The sequence below is a fragment of the Lolium rigidum genome, chromosome 6 (assembly GCF_022539505.1).
Source record: "Lolium rigidum isolate FL_2022 chromosome 6, APGP_CSIRO_Lrig_0.1, whole genome shotgun sequence".
Lineage (NCBI taxonomy): Eukaryota > Viridiplantae > Streptophyta > Magnoliopsida > Poales > Poaceae > Lolium > Lolium rigidum.
The window spans coordinates 312,235,314-312,252,875 of NC_061513.1; the positions used below are offsets into that span (position 1 = coordinate 312,235,314).

At 42.6% G+C, this 17,562-nt stretch overlaps 1 protein-coding gene across 1 annotated transcript; it reads right to left on the reverse strand.

Annotated features, from left to right (window-relative positions):
- Positions 1–15,963: 15,963 nt before the first annotated feature.
- Positions 15,964–17,150, reverse strand: LOC124667444 (NAC domain-containing protein 20-like). Its single transcript, XM_047204725.1, has 2 exons — positions 16,626–17,150; positions 15,964–16,494 (listed from the first exon to the last, which is right to left on the reverse strand). The coding sequence occupies exons 1-2, from the start codon at positions 17,148–17,150 to the stop codon at positions 15,964–15,966; spliced, it is 1,056 nt and encodes a 351-aa protein (XP_047060681.1).
- Between the last annotated feature and the right edge of the window lie 412 nt (positions 17,151–17,562).

Here is a 17,562-nt window from a genome sequence, read left to right on the forward strand (position 1 = left end):
AACTCATTAGAGGGTTAGTGCATAATCAAAATTCACATGTTCAGAGGTGAAATAATCATTCTTAACACTTCTGGAAATTGCACAAAGCTACTGAAAGTTAATGGAAAAAAGAAATCCATCAAACATAGCAAAACAGGCAATGCGAAATAAAAGGCAGAATCTATCAAAACAGAACAGTCCGTAAAGACGAATTTTTTAGGTGCACCAGACTAGCTCAGATGAAAATGCTCAAATTGAATGAAAGTTGCGTACATATCTGAGGATCACTCACATAAATTGGCAGAATTTTCTGAGTTACCTACAAAGGCTACTGCTCAAATTCGTGACAGCAAGAAATCTGTTTTTGCGTAGCAATCCAAATCTAGTATGAACCTTACTATCAAAGACTTTACTTGGCACAACAATGCAACAAAACTAAGATAAGGAGAGGTTGCTACAGTAGTAATAACTTCCAAGACTCAAATATACAACAAAAGTACTGTAGTAAAATCATGGGTTGTCTCCCATAAGCGCTTTTCTTTAACGCCTTTCAGCTAGGCGCAGAAATTGTGTATCAAGTATTATCAAGAGACGAAGCATCAACATCATAATTTGTTCTAATGATAGAATCAAAAGGTAACTTCATTCTCTTTCTAGAGAAGTGTTCCATACCTTTCTTGAGAGGAAATTGATATTTAATATTACCTTCCTTCATATCAATAATAGCACCAGCAGTTCGAAGAAAAGGTCTTCCCAATATAATGGGACAAGATGCATTGCATTCAATATCCAACACAACAAAATCAACGGGGACAAAGTTATTGTTAACCGTAATGCGAACATTATCAACTCTCCCCAAAGGTTTCTTTGTAGAATTACCAGCGAGATTAACATCCAAGTAACAATTTTTCAGTGGTGGCAAGTCAAGCATGTTATAGATTTTTCTAGGCATAACGGAAATACTTGCACCAAGATCACATAAAGCATTGCAATCAAAGTCATTGACCTTCATCTTAATGATGGGCTCCCAACCATCCTCTAACTTCCTAGGAATAGAAGCTTCACGTTCTAGTTTCTCTTCTCTAGCTTTTATGAGAGCATTTGTAATATGTTTTGTAAAGGCCAAATTTATAGCACTAGCATTAGGACTTTTAGCAAGTTTTTGTAAGAACTTTATAACTTCAGAGATGTGTCAATCATCAAAATCTAAACCATTATGATCTAAAGCAATGGAATCATTATCCCCAACATTTTGAAAAATTTCAGCAGTTTTATCACAAGCAGTTTCAGCAGTTTTAGCAGTTTTAGGCAGTTTTGTAAGCTTTGCATTAGGAGTTGAAACATTGCCAACACCAATTATCTTACCATTGATAGTAGGAGGTGTGTCAACATGTGAAGCATTTGCATTACTAGTGGTGGTAATAGTCCAAACTTTAGCTATATTATTCTCTTTAGCATTTTCTTCTTTTTTCCACCTAGCACGCAATTCCGCCATCAATCTTATATTCTCATTAATTCTAACTTGGATGGCGTTTGCTGTAGCAAATGACTTAATATATTTATCTTCATTAGGCATAACTTTCAATTTCAAAAGATCAACATCAGCAGCAAGACTATCGACTTTAGAAGCAAGTATATCAATTTTCCCAAGCTTTTCTTCAACAGATTTGTTAAAAGCAGTTTGTGTACTAATAAATTCTTTAAGCATGGCTTCAAGTCCAGGGGTGTATTCCTATTATTGTTGTAAGAATTCCCATAAGAATTACCATAACCGTTACCATTATTATAAGGATATGGCCTATAGTTGTTACTAGAATTGTTACGATAAGCATTGTTGTTGAAATTATTATTTTTAATGAAGTTCACATCAACATGTTCTTCTTGAGCAACCAATGAAGCTAACGGAACATTATTAGGATCAACATTAGTCCTACCATTCACAATCATAGACATAATAGCATCAATCTTATCACTCAAGGAGGAGGTTTCTTCAACAGAATTTACCTTCTTACCTTGTGGAGCTCTTTCCGTGTGCCATTCAGAGTAATTAACCATCATATTATCAAGAAGCATTGTTGCGGCGCCTAGAGTGATGGACATAAAGGTACATCCAGCAACTGAATCCAATAGGTTCCGCGAAAAAAAATTCAGTCCTGCATAAAAGGTTTGGATGATCATCCAAGTAGTCAGTCCATGGGTTGGGCAATTTTTAACCAAAGATTTCATTCTTTCCCAAGCTTGGGCAACATGCTCAGTATCCAATTGCTTAAAATTCATTATGCTACTTCTCAAAGATATAATTTTAGCAGGAGGATAATATCTACCAATGAAAGCATCCTTACATTTAGTCCATGAATCAATACTATTCTTAGGCAGAGATAGCAACCAATCTTTAGCTCTTCCTCTTAATGAGAAAGGAAACAATTTTAATTTTATAATGTCACCATCTACATCCTTATACTTTTGCATTTCACAAAGTTCAACAAAATTATTAAGATGGGCAGCAGCATCATCAGAACTAACACCAGAAAATTGCTCTCTCATAACAAGATTTAGTAAAGCAGGTTTAATTTCAAAAAATTCTGCTGTAGTAGCAGGTGGAGCAATAGGTGTGCATAAAAAATTATTATTATTTGTGTTTGTGAAGTCACACAACTTAGTATTTTCAGGAGTACCCATTTTAGCAATAGTAAATAAAGCAAACTAGATAAAGTAAATGTAATTAACTAATTTTTTTGTGTTTTTTATGGCAAACAAGAGAGTAAATAAAGTAAATCTAGCAACTAATTTTTTTTTTTGTGTTTTGTTTTAGTGCAGCAAACAAAGTAATAAATAAAATAAAGCAAGAAAAAAAACAAAGTAAAGAGATTGGAAGTGGAGACTCCCCTTGCAGCGTGTCTTGATCTCCCCGGCAACGGCGCCAGAAAAAGAGCTTGATACGCGTACAGCACGCGTCCGTTGGGAACCCCAAGAGGAAGGTGTGATGCGTATAGCGACAAGTTTTCCCTCGGTAAGAAACCAAGGTTTATCGAACCGAGTAGGAGCCAAGAAGCACGTTGAAGGTTGATGGCGGCGGAGTGTAGTGCGGCGCAACACCGGGGATTCGGCGCCAACGTGGAACCCGCACAACACAACCAAATTACTTTGCCCCAACGTGACGAGTGAGGTTGTCAATCTCACCGGCTTGCTGTAACAAAGGATTAGATGTATAGTGTGGATGATGATGTTTGCGTGAAAACGGTGAGAACGAGTATTGCAGTTGATTGTATTCGATGTAAATGAATGGACCGGGGTCCACAGTTCACTAGTGGTGTCTCTCCCATAAGATAAATAGCATGCTGGGTGAACAAATTACAGTTGGGCAATTGACAAATAAAGAGGGCATGACCATGCACATACATGTTATGATGAGTATTGTGAGATTTAATTGGGCATTACGACAAAGTACATAGACCGCTATCCAAGCATGCATCTATGCCTAAAAAGTCCACCTTCGGGTTATCATCCGAACCCCCTCCAGTATTAAGTTGCAAACAACAGTACAATTGCATGAAGTATGGTGCGTAATGTAATCAAAAAATACATCCTTAGACATAGCATTGATGTTTTATCCCTAGTGGCAACAGACACATCCACAACCTTAGAACTTTCATCACTCGTCCCGATTTAATGGAGGCATGAACCCACTATCGAGCATAAATACTCCCTCTTGGAGTTACAAGTAACGACTTGGCCAGAGCCTCTACTAATAACGGAGAGCATGCAAGATCATAAACAACACATAGATAATAGATTGATAATCAACATAGCATAGTATTCATTATTCATCGGATCCCAACAAACGCAACATGTAGCATTACAAATAGATGATCTTGATCATGTTAGGCAGCTCACAAGATCCAACAATGATAGCACAATTGGGAGAAGACGACCATCTAGCTACTGCTATGGACCCATAGTCCAGGGGTGAACTACTCACACATCACTCCGGAGGCGACCATGACGGTGAAGAGTCCTCCGGGAGATGATTCCCTCTCCCGGCGGGTGCCGGAGGCGATCTCCGAATCCCCCGAGATGGGATTGGCGGCGGCGTCTCTGGAAGGTTTTCCGTATCATGGCTCTCGGTACTGGGGTATTCGCGACGAAGACTTTAAGTAGGCGGAAGGGCGGAGTCGGAGGGCTGACGGGGCCCCACACGCTAGGGCCGCGCGGGCCCCTCCTGGGCCGCGCCGCCCTAGTGTGGCGGCGCCTCGTCGCCCCACTTCGGTTCCCTTTCGGTGTTCTGGAAGCTTCGTGGAAAAATAGGCCCCTGGGCGTTGATTTCGTCCAATTCCGAGAATATTTCCTTACTAGGATTTCTGAAACCAAAAACAGCAGAAAACAACAACTGGCTCTTCGGCATCTCGTTAATAGGTTAGTGCCAGAAAATGCATAAATATGACATAAAGTATGTGTAAAACATGTGAGTATCATCATAAAACAAGCATGGAACATAAGAAATTATCGATACGTTGGAGACGTATCAGGTGGGCCCCTCGAGCGTCCCCCGACTCTGCCCCTTCGCCTATATATTCTCTCCGTCGCGAAAACCCTATTACCGAGAGCCACGATACGAGAAAAGTTCCAGAGACGCCGCCGCCACCAATCCCATCTGGGGGATTCAGGAGATCGCCCCGGCACCCTGCCGGAGAGGGGAATCATCACCGGAGGGCTCTACATCACCATGCCCGCCTCCGGACTGATGCGTGAGTAGTTCATCCTTGGACTATGGGTCCATAGCAGTAGCTAGATGGTTGTCTTCTCCTCTTGTGCTATCATGTTTAGATCTTGTGAGCTGCCTATCATGATCAAGATCATCTATTTGTAATGCTACATGTTGTGTTTGTTGGGATCCGATGAATATGGAATACTATGTCAAGTTGATTATTGATCTATCATATATGTGTTGTTTATGATCTCGCATGCTCTCCGTTGCTAGTAGAGGCTCTGGCCAAGTTGATACTTGTAACTCCAAGAGGGAGTATTTATGCTTGATAGTGGGTTCATGCCTCCATTGAATCTGGGACAGTGACAGAAAGTTCTAAGGTTATGGATGTGCTATTGCCACTAGGGATAAAACATCAATGCTTTGTCTAAGGATATTTGTATTGTTTACATTACACACGGTACTTAATGCAATTGTCTGTTGTTTGCAACTTAATACTTGGAAGGGGTGCGGATGCTAACCCGAAGGTGGACTTTTTAGGCATAGATGCATGCTGGATAGCGGTCTATGTTCTTTGTCGTAATGCCCTAAGTAAATATCATATTAGTCATCATGATATGTATGTGCATTGCTATGCTCTCTCTATTTGTCAGTTGCCCAACTGTAATTTGTTCACCCAACATGCTATTTATCTTATTGGAGAGACACCACTAGTGAACTGTGGACCCCGGTCCATTCTTTTACATCTGAAATACAATCTACTGCAATCATTATTCTCTTCTGTTCTTTGCAAACAAACATCATTCTCCACACCATACATTTAATCATTTGTTTACAGCAAGCCGGTGAGATTGACAACCTCACTGTTAAGTTGGGGCAAAGTATTTTGATTGTGTTGTGCAGGTTCCACGTTGGCGCCGGAATCCCCGGTGTTGCGCCGCACTACACTCCTTCACCAACAACCTTCACGTGTCCTTCATCTCCTACTCGGTTCGATAACCTTGGTTTCTTTCTCGTGGAAAACTTACTGCTGTGCGCATCACACCTTCCTCTTGGGGTTCCCAATGGACGTGTGCATCAGTCGCCATCAAGACTGTTTTCTGGCGCCTTTGCCGGGGAGATCAAGACACGCTGCAAGGGGAGTCTCTCACATCCAATCTCTTTACTTTGTTTATTGTCTTGCTTTACTTTATTTTATTTTCTGTCTTGTTTGCTTTCTTTATATCAAAAACACAAAAAAATTAGTTACTTGTTTTACTTTACTTAATTTAGATTTGCTTAATTTATTTTTATTATTGTTAAAATGAGTACTCCTGAGAACACTAAGTTGTGTGACTTCACTAGCACAAATAATAATGATTTCGTATGCACACCTATTGCTCCACCTGCTACTACAGCAGAATTTTATGAAATTAAACCTGCTTTATTAAATCTTGTTATGAGAGAGCAATTTTCTGGTGTTAGTACTGATGATGCTGCCGCCCATCTTAATAATTCATCTTAATAATTTTGTTGAACTTTGTGAAATGCAAATGTATAAGGATGTAGATGGGGACATTATAAAACTGAAATTGTTTCCTTTCTCCTTAAGAGGAAGAGCTAAAGATTGGTTGCTATCTTTGCCTAAGAATAGTATTGATTCATGGACTAAATGTAAAGATGCTTTCATTGGTAGATATTATCCTCCTGCTAAAATTATATCTTTGAGAAGTAGCATAATGAATTTTAAGAAATTGGATAATGAACATGTTGCCCAAGCATGGGAAAGAATGAAATCTTTGGTAAAGAATTGCCCTACCCATGGACTGACTACTTGGATGATCATCCAAACCTTTTATGCAGGATTGAATTTTTCTTCAAGGAACCTATTTGATTCAGCTGCTAGAGGTACTTTTATGTCCATCACTTTGGGTGTCGCGACAAAGCTTCTTGATGATATGATGATCAACTACTCTGAATGGCACACTAAAAGGACTCCACAAGGTAAGAAGGTAAATTATGTTGAAGAAACCTCCTCCTTGAGTGATAAGATTGATGTTATTATGTCTATGCTTGTTAATGGTAGATCTAATGTTGATCCTAATAATGTTCCTTTAGCTTCATTGGTTGCTCAAGAAGAGCATGTAGATGTGAACTTCATTAAAAATAATAATTTCAACAACAATGCTTATAGAAATAATTTTGGTAACTATAGGCCATATCCTTCTAATAATGGTAATGGTTATGGTAATTCTTATGGTTTTTCTTACAACAATAGTAGGAGTGTACCCTCTGGTCTTGAAGTCATGCTTAAAGAATTTATTAGTACACAAACTGCTTTTAACAAATCTGTTGAGGAAAAACTTGGTAAAATTGATGTTCTTGCTTCTAAAGTTGATAATCTTGCTGCTGATGTTGATCTTTTAAAATTGAAACTAATGCCTAATGAAGATAAAGATATTAAGTCATTTGCTACAACAAACGCTATCCGAGTTCGAACTAATGACAATATTAGAATGATGGCTGAATTGCATGCTAGGTGGGAAAGAGAAGAAAAACTGGCTAAATAAAATAATGTAGTTAAAGTTTGGACAATTACCGCCACTAGTAATGTTGATGCTTCACATGTTGCTAAACCTCCTACTATCAATGGTAAAATAATCGGTGTTGGCAATGTTTCTACTCCTAATACAAAGCGTGCAAAATTGTCTGAAACTGCTGAAACTGTTTGTGATAAAAGTGCTGAAATTTTTCAAAATATTGGGGACAATGATCCCATTGCTTTAGATCATAATGGTTTTGATTTTGATAATTGTCATATCTGTGAAGTTATTAAGTTCTTGCAAAAACTTTCTAGAAGTCCTAATGCTAGTGCTATAAATTTGGCCTTTACAAAACATATTACAAATGCTCTCATTAAAGCTAGAGAAGAGAAATTAAAACTTGAAACTTCTATTCCTAGGAAGTTGGAAGATGGTTGGGAGCCCATCATTATAATGAAGGTCAATGATTTTGATTGTAATGCTTTATGTGATCTTGGTGCAAGTATTTCTGTTATGCCTAAGAAACTTTATGATATGCTTGACTTGCCACCATTGAAATATTGTTATTTGGATGTTAATCTTGCTGATAATTCTATAAAGAAACCTTTGGGGAGGATTGATAATGTTCACATTACGGTTAACAATAACCTTGTCCCCGTTGATTTGGTTGTCTTGGATATTGAATGCAATGCATCTTGTCCTATTATTTTGGCAAGACCCTTTCTTCGAACTGTTGGTGCTATTATTGATATGAAGGAAGGGAATATTAAGTATCAATTCCCTCTGAAGAAAGGTATGGAACACTTTCCTAGAAAGAGAATGAAGTTTCCTTTTGATTCTATTATTAGAACAAATTATGATATTGATGCTTCTTCTCTTGATGTTACTTGATTTACACTTTCTGCGCCTAGCTAAAAGGCGTTAAAGAAAAGTGCTTATGGGAGACAACCCATTATTTTACTTCTGCATTTTTTGTTTTATATTTGTGTCTTGGAAGTTGTTACTACTGTAGCAACCTCTCCTTATATTTACTTTATTGCATTGTTGTGCCAAGTAAAGTCTTTGACAGTAAGGTTGATACTAGATTTGGATTTCTGCGCAGAAACAGATTTCTAGCTGTCACGAATTTGAGTAGGTCTCTCTGTACGAAACTCAGAAAAATCTGCGAAAATTCATGAGTGATCCTCAGATATATACGCAACTTTCATTCAATTTGAGCTTCTTCATCTGAGCATGTTAAGTGCCTCTAAAAAATTCGTATTTACGGACTGTTCTGTTTTGACAGATTCTGCCTTTTATTTCACATTGCCTCTTTTACAGTGTTGAGTGGATTTCTATGCTCCATTAACTTTCAGTAGCTTTGGGTAATGTCCAGAAGTGTTGGGAATGATTGTGTCCTCTCTGAACATGTGAATTTTTGATTATGCACTAACCCTCTAATGAGATTGTTTTGAGTTTGGTGTGGAGGAAGTTTTCAAGGATCAAGATAGGAGAATGATATAATATGATCAAGAAGAGTGAAAAGTCTAAGCTTGAGGATGCCCCCATGGATCATCCCTGCATATTTCAAGAAGACTCAAGCATCTAAGCTTGGGGATGCCCAAGGCATCCCCTTCTTCATCGACAACTTATCAGGTCACCTCTAGTGAAACTATATTTTTATTCTGTCACATCTTATGTGCTTTACTTGGAGCGTCTGTATGTTTTTATTTTTGTTTGTGCTTGAATAAATTCGGATCCTAGCATTCCTTGTGTGGGAGAAAGAAACGCTCCGCTTGTTCATATGAACACTGGTGTTCTTAGCTTTACTTTTAATGTTCATGGCGAAGGTTGAAAACCGCTTCGTTTATTGCTATTTGGTTGGAAACAGAAAATGCTTCATGTGGTAATTGGTATATTATCTAGAATAATTTGATACTTGACAATTGTTTTGAGCTCTCACATAGATCATGTTTAAACTCTTGCATCATGTAGTTTGAACCTATTAGTGAAGAATTATCATAGAGCTTGTTGAAATTTGGATTGCATGATTGGTCCCTCTAAAGTCTAGATATTTTCTGGTAAAAGTGTTTGAACAACAAGGAAGACAGTGTAGAGTCTTATAATGCTTGCAATATGTTCTTATGTAAGTTTTGCTGTACCGGTTCATACGTGTGTTTGCTTCAAACAACCTTGCTAGCCAAAGCCTTGTACTGAGAGGGAATGCTTCTCGTGCATCCAAAACCTTGAGCCAAAACTTATGCCATTTGTGTCCACCATAACTACCTACTATGTGGTATTTCTCTGCCATTCCAAAGTAAATTGCTTGCGTGCTACCTTTAAAATTTCATTTCTTTTCTTTGCAATATATAGCTCATGGAAAAGTAGCTTAAAAACTATTGTGGTAAATAATATGTCGCTTATGTATCTTATTTCCTATAAGTTGCTTGTTGAGCGGTAACCATGTTTCTGGGGACGCCATCAACTGTTACACTTTTGTTGAATATCATGTGAGTTGCTATGCATGTTCGTCTTGTCTGAAGTAAGGGTTATTTGTCATGATTAAATGGTTTTAGTATGCATATTGTTAGAGAAGAACATTGGGCCGCCAACCAAAGCCATGTATCATGGTGGAAGTTTCAGCTTGGACATTAATCCTCAATCTCTTATGAGAATATTATCTGTTGTTGAATGCTTAAGCATTAAAGAGGAGTCCATTATCTCTGTTCTATGTTGTCCCGGTATGGATGTCCTCAAGTTGAGATTTATCAAAAACGAGAAATCAAATGCGATCTATCTCCTTGGAACTTTGTACAGGTGGCATAGAGGTACCCCTTTGTGACACTTGGTTGAAACATATGTAATGCAATGATAATCCATGGAAATCCGAGCTAATTAGGACAAGGTGCGAGCACTATTGGTATTCGATGCATGAAGCTTGCAACTTATAGGATGTTTTATGCATAACACATATGAATTATTACTACCGTTGACAAAATTGTTTCCATGTATTCAAAATAAAAGCTCTAGCACATGAGTAATCCCTGCTTCCCTCTGCGAAGGGCCTTTCTTTTACTTTATGTTGAGTCAGTTTACCTACTTCTTTCCATCTTAGAAGCAAACACTTGTGTCAACTTGTGTGCATTGATTCCTACATACTTGCTTATTTGCACTCATCATATTACTTTGTGTTGACAATTATCCATGAGATATACATGTTGAAGTTGAAAGCAACTGCTGAAACTTATATCTTCCTTTGTATTGCTTCAAAACCTTCTACAAAGAATCTATTGCTTTATGAGTTAACTCTTATGAAAGACTTATTGATGCTTGTCTTGAAAGTACTATTCATGAAAAGTCTTTGCTATATGATTCAGTTATTTAGTCATCACTTCATTCATCTCATATGCTTTACAATAGTATTGATCAAGATTATGATAGTAGCATGTCACTTCAGAAATTATCCTTGTTATCGTTTACCTACTCGAGGGCGAGTAGGAACTAAGCTTGGGGATGCTTGATACGTCTCAAACGTATCTATAATTTCTTATGTTCCATGCTAGTTTTATGACAATACTCACATATTTTATATACACTTTATATCATTTTGATGCATTTTTCGGCACTAACCTAGTAACAAGATGCCGAAGCGCCAGTTCCTGTTTTCTGCTGTTTTTGGTTTCAGAAATCCTACACAGGAAATATTCTCGGAATTGTACGAAACAAAAGCCCACGGTCTTATTTTCCACGGATCCTTCCAGAAGTCCGAAGAGGAGACGAAGAGGGGCGTCGAGGCGGCCACACCCTAGGGGGGCGCGGCCCCACCCCTGGGCGTGCCGCCCTATGGGGTGGGCCCGTCGAGCGTCCCCCGACTCTGCCCCTTCGCCTATATATTCTCTCTGTCGCGAAAACCCTATTACCGAGAGCCACGATACGAGAAAAGTTCCAGAGACGCCGCCGCCGCCAATCCCATCTCGGGGGATTCAGGAGATCGCCTCCGGCACCCTGCCGGAGAGGGGAATCATCACCGGAGGGCTCTACATCACCATGCCCGCCTCCGGACTGATGCGTGAGTAGTTCATCCTTGCACTATGGGTCCATAGCAGTAGCTAGATGGTTGTCTTCTCCTCTTGTGCTATCATGTTTAGATCTTGTGAGCTGCCTATCATGATCAAGATCATCTATTTGTAATGCTACATGTTGTGTTTGTTGGGATCCGATGAATATGGAATACTATGTCAAGTTGATTATTGATCTATCATATATGTGTTGTTTATGATCGTGCATGCTCTCCGTTGCTAGTAGAGGCTCTGGCCAAGTTGATACTTGTAACTCCAAGAGGGGGAATTTATGCTCGATAGTGGGTTCATGCCTCCATTGAATCTGGAACAGTGACAAAAAGTTCTAAGGTCATGGATGTGTTGTTGCCACTAGGGATAAAACATCAATGCTTTGTCTAAGGATATTTATATTGTTTACATTACGCACGGTACTTAATGCAATTGTCTATTGTTTGCAACTTATAACTGGAAGGGGTGCGGATGCTAACCCGAAGGTGGACTTTTTAGGCATAGATGCATGCTGGATAGTGGTCTATGTTCTTTGTCATAATGCCCTAAGTAAATCTCATATTAGTCATCATGATATGTATGTGCATTGCTATGCTCTCTCTATTTTTCAATTGCCCAACTGTAATTTGTTCACCCAACATGCTATTTATCTTATTGGAGAGACACCACTAGTGAACTGTGGACCCCGGTCCATTCTTTTACATCTGAAATACAATCTACTGCAATCATTGTTCTCTGCAGTTCTTTGCAAACAAACATCATTCTCCACACCATATGTTTAATCCTTTGCTTACAGCAAGCCAGTGAGATTGACAACCTCACTGTTAAGTTGGGGCAAAGTATTTTGATTGTGTTGTGCAGGTTCCACGTTGGCGCCGGAATCCCTGGTGTTGCGCCGCACTACACTCCTTCACCAACAATCTTCACGTGGCCTTCATCTCCTACTGGTTCGATAACCTTGGTTTCTTTCTCAGGGAAAACTTGCTGCTGTGCGCATCACACCTTCCTCTTGGGGTTCCCAACGGACGCGTGCATCACGCGCCATCATCGCTACGCTGCTCGCCACTTCTCTGAAGATCATCTCGATTGTTTCCTCCACTGTTTCCTCGAAATCCAGCCGATATTTGGCCAGGAGCGTCATAATTTGAGAACTGCCGAGGAAATCGTCGCCTATTTTGAAAGTTTCGACTGTGATCCTCCTCCGGCGACCTGTGCCGCTTGTTGTGAACAGCATCTTGTCCATCTGCCCACCGATTCGCTATCTCCATAACTGCTAATATTGTTTTTGGGTTAGTCCTTCCCAGATCCTCGACAAAGTCCCTCCTTCGAATACCAACAACAAACGCATTTATAGCTCTCTCATCAGATATATTCTCCGCCGAGTTTTTTTATGATATTCCATCTTTGGATATACGTTCTCATTGACTCGTTGTACTTCTATCTGCAGGCCCTCAACTGCTCCAGCGATGCAGGTTTCTTGCATGTGGATCGAAAATTCTTCACGAATATGTCCTCAAAACTTTCCCAGCTGTTGACAGACCCAGTAGGCAGCTTCTTTATCCATGATCGTGCGGCTCCACTTAAGTGTACTTGAATGCTCTGCATGGCTGTTGCTCTAGTTCCACTCATCAGCTTCACCGTCTCGAGATAATCAACTAACCAATCCTCAGGATCTTGCAGGCCGTCGAATTTCTTGAAATTATCGGGTAGCTTAAACGCTGATGGAACTCGAGTTTTGCGGACTCGTCTCGTAAAGCACGGGAGCCCGCACAAATCCTCTTCATGAACCTCTGGTGAGCGCCGATGTTCCCTTCTTTGTTGTCGTGCTCTATCCACTCTTGCTTGAGTTGCTGCATCTCTTGCCCCACTCGTTCTTGCGGGATCTTGCACCGCTGCGGTGGGTCGTGGACTATTTTGCCTTGCTGATCCTTCGGGAGGCGTGCTTGCAAACGCTGTTCCCATCACTCCAACTCCTACCATGGCCATGTTATACAATGGTTCCCTTGGGTCTCCGGGAGGTGGTCTGGACACCAAGATGAAAGCTTGCATCGCCATGTATCCAGCTTCCGGTGTTTTGGGAATAATATTTCCCCTTGTATCTATTGACATAAAGGACATGTCGAGGTTTTGAACTAGGTTCTCCCTTTCAGCCTCAGGTATATTTTGCAATCGAGATCTTGCCCTGTTCCGAGCTTCTCTGCGACTGCTTCCCGAAGTTCCTGATTGTCGGCTCAACTCAGCTCTTCGCCTACTTGACGCAGAAGCCGCGGCTTGTCTCTTGTCCAACTCGATTTTCTGTTTTTCAAGTTGCCGTCTGGCACGGGCGAGCCTATATTGATATGCTTGTAACTCTTGAGCTGTCGCAGTTACAGTTATTGGATCTGTACCGTCAATGGCTCTTGCAACTCTGTACCACACTGCTTGCGGAAATTGCACCATCTCTCGCGTTCCAAGCCCGACATATTTGGTTCCCAAACCTCGCGTGAGATCAGCCGGATCGATATATGGGTTTCCTGCGTCGTCGAAGTTCTCTGATGTCTCCTCCTGTGGTCGGCTTGTATCTCCTATTGCATAGATCTGATGATATCTTGAAGTTCGACCTTGGTCGGGATTGGTGACACCGTCATATAGATCGGTGAAGACCTCTCCAACAATAGTGGATCTGTCGATGAAGCCGAAGCTGTCGATGCTGTTAGAGTCGCTGCTTATATTCGAGTCCGCAGACGACTCGAAGGACATATCTCCAAAGGTCTTGACGAGCTTCTCGCTTGCCGTAGACTCGATGAAGCGTGGTGACGAAATTTCCTCGTCGCCCGTCTCGCACGGTGATGACGAATCCAAAAAATCGGAATCAACCGCCGACGATCCCGACGAAAACGGAACCTCGAGACGATACGATCCTTCTTTCTCGACGCGGAAATGGAACCTTCCGAACGTCATCTCCATAGGCTCCTCCAACTACGCATATGCATCCAAACGGGAGGGCGGGTGATGATCAAAATCGACTAGATCAGTTTCGATCCGTTTACCTCTATCCATCGCGTTGCTTGCTACCGACGAAGTCGACGATCTTGAACGTGCCATCGAGATCAGCTCCTTGTCGCCTCTAATTCCCACAGACGGCGCCAATTGACAAGAGATTAACTTATCAATGCCTACGGATTGTAGACTAGGGTTTAGTTGGAAGTAAAGGGCAAGTAGATCTCGAGGGTTTCAGCCGAAAAGTACTCGACGATTAAGAAACTAGGGTTATGTTGACAATGGATTCGATCCTCTCTTTGTCCCTCGACTCCCCCTTATATAGGAGGCGGAGCCGAGGATACTGTGTTACACAAGTTTACAGATTCCGGGAGACTCTCTGAGTTCAACCCGTAAAGTTACAAATCTCTATATTTCCTAATACAACTCTATCTTTCCTTAACACTAATTGGGCTTCCGAACTTTGTATTCTTCGACCTGTGGGTCTTCAGTAAACCCAGGGTACTATCTTCGGCAGGCCCATTGGGGATGCCTATGTCACCGAGGCAACCGGCGATGGCGACAACGACAAGGAGCCGAGCCCCTCAACCAACACGGCAGGGTCGCTGGCCTGCGAGGAGCTGCTGGTAGTTCGCAACGTCATCGGGGCTAACTCCTCCTCATTGGATTCATCATCCTCGTCGGCGAGGGAGGCCCAACACCTAGATGCCACAACACCACCGAGGTGGAGCGACATTGAAGCAGCTGCCACCTCTCCATATTGAGACCAATGATTGTGGTAGCAACGGCACGCCGGGCTTCAGCATCTCTAGGCCGGGAACGGGCGGAGGAAGACCGGCAGCCCCAGGGGCCAAAGTAGCATGCAGCGACATCCCCAAAGGCTGAAACTGGACCAAGGCGCCACGGGCCATGGCAGCAGCAATGGTGGACGGGTAGAGGGTCGGAGCAGCCAATGCCACGGGCCTAACGGGCTACGAGCGCGAGCCAAACACCCACCAATGGCTGGATCGGCCATGCGAGAGGAATGCGCAGCCGTCTTGCCCATGGGGGGCACCGGCATCCTCATGGACGGTGGATCCTGGGTCGACGATGGCACATCGGTGTCCTAGCGAGACAAGGGCCACGGCCTACCACGAACCTGGGATGGGCGGCGAGAGGACATGACAAGAATGTCGGATCTGGTCGGAGTGGAGGCAGAGGAGGTCGGCGTTGGGAGATCAAGGCGGCGCCGCAATGTCCGTGGACGCGGCCATGGTCGCGCGATGTCTCAGTCCCGTATTTGATTGCTAATTTAGATACATAATTAGTTTCGAAACTACATCGTACATCATCAGATATTATAATAAGTAAACGGTTAAAAAATGTATTATGCATTCGTGGTGATAGATGGATTGAAAAGACCAATTTTATCACATGAAAATGAAACAAGTCTAGCTGTGCACTGCCACCCTGCTAGTTCTTCTAGTTAAACAAAATAATTATTCCATATAGGTTTAAAACATGTATTTTACAGGACATGCATGCAAGGTACACACCGGTGGTGCATATACAAGCCAGTACAGATACAAACAATCGAAATGCTAGCATATAAAAGCCATGCAGTTCATATGCATACAAGCGTCCTTTACGATCATACTAGAATATATCGAATGCAGTTCAAACTTCACACATATATATGTATATCGACCTTCTGATGCTGGATAATTCAGCATGGATATATGCATGATCATCAGTACTTCCACATGCCATCCATGCCCATCTCCACGGACGAGATCTCAGCGGCGTTGCTCTGTTCGTTGTTGCTCAGCGTGGTCCCGGCTTCCTCCTGCGAAACCATGGAAGACGGCCCGCTCGCCAGCCCTGCCCCGGCCATGAAGCCCTGGTCCATCATCGGCATCTGCTGCTGGTAGAATGACAAGGGCGGCCTGGGCGGCGCCATAATCGGGTGTTGGCTGTGGCTCCCAAAGTAGTGTTCGTTCTTCATTGGTAGGGCCGCGCCCATCATCGAGGTACCAGGGCCGGCTGCATGCAGCTGGTACGAAGGTGTATGCAACTGAGGCGGTGGTGGCGCTAGGGAGGATGACGACGCGGTGGCGTAGTCCGTGAGAGGAGGCAACATGCATGGAGTACCGGCGAGGAAGCTCTGCTGCTGCTGCTGCTGCCCCATGGACATGGACATCGCCGCCATGGTGTACGATGGCATCACCACCTTCTTGATCCCAGAGCTCTTATGGAAGATCCTGCAGACCACCCACTCATCCTACATACACACCAAACGCATAAATGAATTACTTACAGATTAATCGACTACTACATACGATCAGCAGCGATCCAGCTAGGTACATGTTCATATATTCATGAGAAGAAATAATCAAGTATTCAATCAAATACCTTGGATGCTGCATTGATGATAGCCGCGGCGGCGGCGCTACTGGTGGCGTAGGGCCCCTGCTCCTTGCTTGTCTCGATCCTGTACTCATGCATGACCCAGTTGGTCTTCTCCCCTTTTGGAGCCCTGCCCTTGTAGAACACGAGCGTCTTCTTCATGCCGATGAGCACCTGCCGTGGCGTGCCGAAAACCTCCTTGTCTTTTCCGGTGGCCTTCCAGTAGCCCGCCTCCGTGGCGCGATTCGTGCGTATCCCGGTGGGGTACTTTCGGTCCTTCTGGCAATAGAAGTACCACTCCTTCTCCCCCATCTTCGCCTTCCCGGGCAGCTCCCATGGCTCGCACTTGTTAAGGTCGACCTCCCCCATGGCAGTGGCGACGAAGGTCCTGTCGAGCACCTTGGGGGTGAGGTATGACATGATGATCTCCTCATCAGACGGGTGGAACCGGAACCCCGGCGGGAGATCCAGTTGTTGTTGCTCCTGTTGTTGGTGTTGTTGCTGCTGAATTTGATGAAGGTGGTCTGCCATGGCACCCCTCTGCCCTCTGAGTAGTAACTAGTGAGGAAATAGAGGCCCCCTGTATGCTGCAAAGAGAATTGTGGGCCGCTGTGTGATTATGGGGGAATATGATTAGCTTTGCAAAGGAGGTCTATGGTTAAATAGGAGGCAGTTAGGCGTGTGCGGGCAAGGCACTTGACAGAGAAGGCTCTCTCCACCTACACCTTTTTGGCAATATCTTTATGTTGTCTCCTGTGGCAACGGATGGATGCATGCATGGTAAGCTAGATAGATAGATAGCTTCTATTCCTTTCCAACTGTGCAATGCTTGGCATTCTCTGTGGGTGCCACAGCCGGTGGCGACAGGTACCCAGGTCTCTCGAACCTCTCCATGCCATGCCATTACCAGACTTGCATACTTTGTTTTGGTGTCATTCTTGTT